The following is a 4909-nucleotide window of genomic DNA, read 5'->3' as shown; positions in this document are numbered from 1 at the left end:
GGTCAAGGCCTAGAATACCTGACTCACTTCCAGTATGAAGTTGCTGCAGAAAAACCTGAGATGCCTGTTGAGCGGTTCTCTGCACAGAGGCCCAATGGCTCCTTCTCCACTTTGAAGATGCAGCCTGCAGAGCAGGGAGACTCGGCCCTGTACCTGTGTGCCAGCTGTCAGACACAGTGTGCCTCAGCCCACTCCTTCCTGAGCACAAACCATAGGGGCTCAGCCTCCTCCCACTTCCCAGAGACCCAAACTCAGGAGTTGCCTGGCCTGCTCCTCTTCGAAGGGAACAAAGGATTTGGAACCAGAATGGAGATCTGACAGCAGGAGGACAGGAAATATCCACTGAATTACTACAATAAGGAAGTCAGGATGGGAAAAAACTGGAGGTAAGCTTTCTGACATTACAATTATTGTCAAGATTCAACATCTGGATTTGGACTTGAAAGCTTAATCTCAAAGACGGTGAGAAGTAAGTGTTCTATTGTAAGTTTATATAATTTAACATATTGACAATAAACTTCTGGGCTGAGTGTCACTAACACTCATATACAAATTGAAGAGTTGGCAGCCAGAATAAAGTAACACTAAGACAATTTGTAGCTATCAGTCCTTTACAAAAATGTAGGATTGTGGGCTGGGAAGGTGGCTCTGTGGTAGAGTGCTTACCTTGCATGCCTGAGGCCCTAGGTTCAATTCCTCAGCTCCACATAAGCAAAAACAAAAAAGCGGGAAGTGGCGCTGTAGCTCAAGTGGTAGAGCGCTAGCCTTGAGCTGAAGAGTTGAGGGACAGCGCCCAAGCCCAGAGTTCAGGCCCCTTAACTCCACCCCCCCGCAGAAAAAATATAGGATTGTAAGTAAGAATTACCATCAAAATCAATTATACACAAGCAATTGTCACTATTTGTAATATACCTAAAACTATGTCCATATGATACTTTGTGAATTTATTGAAAGTCATTGTTTAATGTCGTTCTCGTTTTGCTCAATTTTATAAAATATATCTCACCTGAGGTGTTAAAAGGAAGTTCAAAGATCCAAACAGCAGTATCATCTACACTGTACCTTCCTTTGAGGCTTCTAAACTGCATGTGTCAATTTACACTCACACCAAAGGAATAGCAGACTTTCAGTTTGTTCTCTGTTAGAATTACAATTTTTTCAGTTTTACTTGTCTATTTTTACTGTTTGCAGATTAATTGCATATATGTACATACTACAACATGGTAATCTAATATATGTACTCTCTTGAATAATTTAAAATAATTTTTGATTAACCTATTGTAGTTGCACAAATTTATGGATGTTATAAATAACTATTTCCTGTTCAATATTTTGAAAAGCAAAAGTTCTTAAGAACAAATCTCTCCATTTCACCCTTTTTTAGGTGGTAATCCATATTTGATACCGGTTTAAGACAATATGATTTCCAAATGACCTTGCTTTCCTATATTTCCTAGTAAATGTTTTGAATTGCCACTCTCACCACCACATGCCAAGTTATAGTTGTTAAATCCACAAAAGACAATGGAATATTGAAAATTGTGTCCCTACCCCACAGGTTGGATTGACCAAACTAAGAAAGGAACAAGAAAGACATGGAAGGAAAAATCATACCAAAATGCAGACACCAGATAAACAGTCCAACCACATCTGAGCAGTGTCAATGTTCTTATTAAAAGGCATGGATGTTGCATCTAAGTAGAAGACCACTAGACCATTCATTTGTGTTAATGTGTGAGGTTTGGAGTTCAATTCCCCAGCAACCCAAAAAATAATCAAAACAAGAACAAATAACTGCAACAAATCAAGATGTCCCCTAGAAGAAATTCAATCTTGAAAGTATAAAGAAACAGGATAGAAAAGTAAAGAGACAGGAAAATGTAGCACATTAGTACTAATAGCCCAAATCAAGACATTACTATCAATGCTTCAGAATAAATCGTATCACTTTAGAATTAATTAATACATTTTATTATATATAAAACATGTTTTATATTTGCTATGTCTATAATGTCTGTTTTATGAAAATGTATTTGGGAAGTATATAGATATTTCAAATAATTTCTAGGAATCAGTTAGAAAGAAGACATGATTTAACCTAAAAATTAGCAAAAGAGTTGTTAGGATCTTACAAATGGAAGATACACAAGCAGGCAGCTTCCTCTTCATATGACCGCTCCATTTGCTGCGGCAGCCATGCAGAAGCCTTGTTGACTGAGGGAATCCATCGTGCTTCCCTTCTGGGCATCACCAAGGGTCAAAGACAATGACTTGCCTAGGTCACAACATACTGATGTCACCTGGCATGTAATAAATGTTGGGCTTCTCCATGCTTACCACAATATCTGAAGGAAGGAAGGACTTTTCTTCTCATTTTAGAAGAGAAGGTCTGTTGCACACCTCCCTCATGTTTACAGACAAGAGCTGAGATTGCAAGAGACAATCCTCCAGGCTTCTGGGGCTGTCCTGGGGTCTGGAGGACCCTGGGGCCAGCTCCTGGCTCAGGCAGTAGAGTGACATTCCAGTAATGAGCAGCTGATCACCAGGGGGCAGTGTGGGCCCACTGAGCCAGCTGCTACCTGACTGGGAGAGTGTGGGTTCAGCCTTGGCTTGTGGTCCCAGGCTGGGAAGTGTTTAGATAAACAGAGGGAGTGCTGAACCAGGAGCTGAGAATCCTCCCCCATCTCTTTCTCTCTCTGTTTCTCTGTGTCTCTGTCTCCCCACACCCCTCTCTCTCTTTCTCAGACCTGTGACCTCAGTAGGGAGATGATGCCTGGGGCTGCTCCCCTGGACTCTGCCCCAGGTCCCAGGCTCTTCTGTGGTGTTGTCCTGTGTCTCCTGGGAACAGGTGAGTCAGGGGCACTGGTGGGGCAGAGCCTGGTTGCTGGAGCATCCTATGCCCTCCAGGGCTAGGCCTTCATTGCTGTCTCTTCCTGCCTAGGTGTGGTGCATGCTGGGGTCCTCCAGTCCCCCAGACACCTGATCAAAGCCAAGGGAGGAAAGGCCATTCTGCAGTGCTCTCCTGACTCTGGACATAATACTGTGTACTGGTACCAGCAGGCCGAGGACAAGAGCCTCCAGCTCCTCATTTCTTATTATCGAGAGTCAGAGAGAGAGAAAGGAAGCATCCCTGAGCGCTTCTCAGCTCGGCAGTTCAGTGACTATCACTCTGAGCTGAACATGAGCGCCTTGGAGCTGAGGGACTCCGCGCTGTATCTGTGTGCCAGCAGCTTGCACAGCCCTGCACAGGGACTGGCTTTCTCTACCCAAACCTTCCTGCCCCAGCTGAGGATGTCACTGAGGGAGGGGTGGGGGCTGAGGCCCAGCCTTAGCAAACCCCAGGAGCCTTCTCCAGCTGTGGTAACCCTTCTCTGTCCTGCCCAGCTCAGACAACTTCTGAGCCCTGTATTTCCTAACTCACTGGACCTTCTCTGCTCTGTGCCCTAATGAACATTAGATATTATAATGCAAACACAGACATTAGTGTTTCCTCTTTATATGTGGGAGATGTTAAGGTATCAGTTCATGGATGGAATGCTGTAGCTCATGGAATTTCATAACATTTAATATTTAAAAGGATCAGTGCTGGGATAGAAGTGTGCATTCACCACTCCAACCTGAAGTGCTCCTGAGGCTCTATCGTGTTTTCTGGTCTGTGCAATAGCAGATAGCACAGCAGTGTGTGTCTACTGCAAGATCAGCTGAGCAGCAACGGTAAGTCCCATTATGGATTGTGGTTGTTATTATATAAGGCATGCCATCAACTTTCAGGACAGAGAGCATTTATCCAGAGAATGGGCCCTATGATAAGTTGAAGAAGAGATACATGTTTTCAGCAAACTAAAATTTTAATTCTGTAATGAATTTCAAAATAAACGAGAAGTACATACTTATAGCTGATACTGATACCCAAATAAATTATTCTTTCAAAGCCAATCAAAATAGGTAGATTACACATTATTTTAAAATTAATCCTGGGAACTTTGATAGTCCCTGTACCTTTTACCCGACCCCTCAAGAAAAACGCAAGTGTCAGCTAGATTCCAATATGTATCCTACAAAAATAAAAAGAGTAAGGGAAGAATGTGGGTAGGGACAGTACAGGTGAAAATGTTTCAAGGGGTGACCTTGATCACTATAAGATTTTCCCACAGCTGTCTTGTTAAATGGAAAATCCTTTTTATATTTACATACAGACAATAATTAAATATACTTATATGTATATGTACATTTGTTCAAAAAGAAAATCTTTCTTTCCATGGCTTGGCCCAACCATACTCCACAGACTCCTTTTGTTGGTGTCTCTTGGGCTCTAGGACCAGCTGGGTCTTCCAAGGCCAGAGCACTAGGCTCTCATTGGATTCTGTCCACCTGCTGTGTCTAGTCCGATTCTGTATTCCTCCTCACTAGACCAAGAGGGCAGCAATGTCATCAAGATTCAGTCCCCTTGTGTGGTTGCAGGATGGAGAGCTCACAGTGGGTCATGGCCTACCTGGAAAATGATAACAGGCAAAGAATGTTACAGGGTAGGGATACATTTTCATGATACAGAAGTTTAAGATCCATCCATAGTATTCTTTGGTGAATGGGAATCTGTGAATGAAGACAGAGAATGTAGGTGTGATTCTGGACACAGCAGTCATCTATCTTTGCTGGTCAAAATCTCCTTCCTATTAGTGATCAGCCTTCTTATCCTTGGGCAGAAAGCTCTGAAGGGGGACATGAGTGATCCAGGGTCCATGGCTGGACTGAAACCAGGGAGACTTCATCTCATGAGGACACCTGGAGACCTGAGCCCAGCGGGCTGCTGTCACCAGAGTCACTATGAAGCTAGATGCTGTACCCTGACCTTCACACGCTAATACCTGGATGTCTGGTGGCTATTGAAGGCTGGGATATCTCTCAGACT

General features: G+C 43.3%; 2 gene segments (V, D, J or C); both read left to right on the top strand.

Annotated features, from left to right (window-relative positions):
• The window catches only part of LOC106001763, a 3180-nt gene extending 2862 nt beyond the window's left edge, over positions 1–318 (top strand). Inside the window, 1 exon segment of the V gene segment in view lies at positions 34–318. Within this exon segment, the coding sequence occupies positions 34–318 (285 nt within the window).
• A 2448-nt stretch (positions 319–2766) lies between these two features.
• The window catches only part of LOC106001761, a 2999-nt gene continuing 856 nt past the window's right edge, over positions 2767–4909 (top strand). Inside the window, 3 exon segments of the V gene segment in view lie at positions 2767–2848; positions 2942–3308; positions 4462–4526. Of these exon segments, the coding sequence occupies positions 2767–2848; positions 2942–3308; positions 4462–4526 (514 nt within the window).

The sequence above is a fragment of the Dipodomys ordii genome, unplaced genomic scaffold (genome assembly GCF_000151885.1).
Source record: "Dipodomys ordii isolate 6190 unplaced genomic scaffold, Dord_2.0 Scaffold403, whole genome shotgun sequence".
NCBI lineage: Eukaryota > Metazoa > Chordata > Mammalia > Rodentia > Heteromyidae > Dipodomys > Dipodomys ordii.
This window is presented reverse-complemented; position numbering and strand designations above follow the sequence as displayed.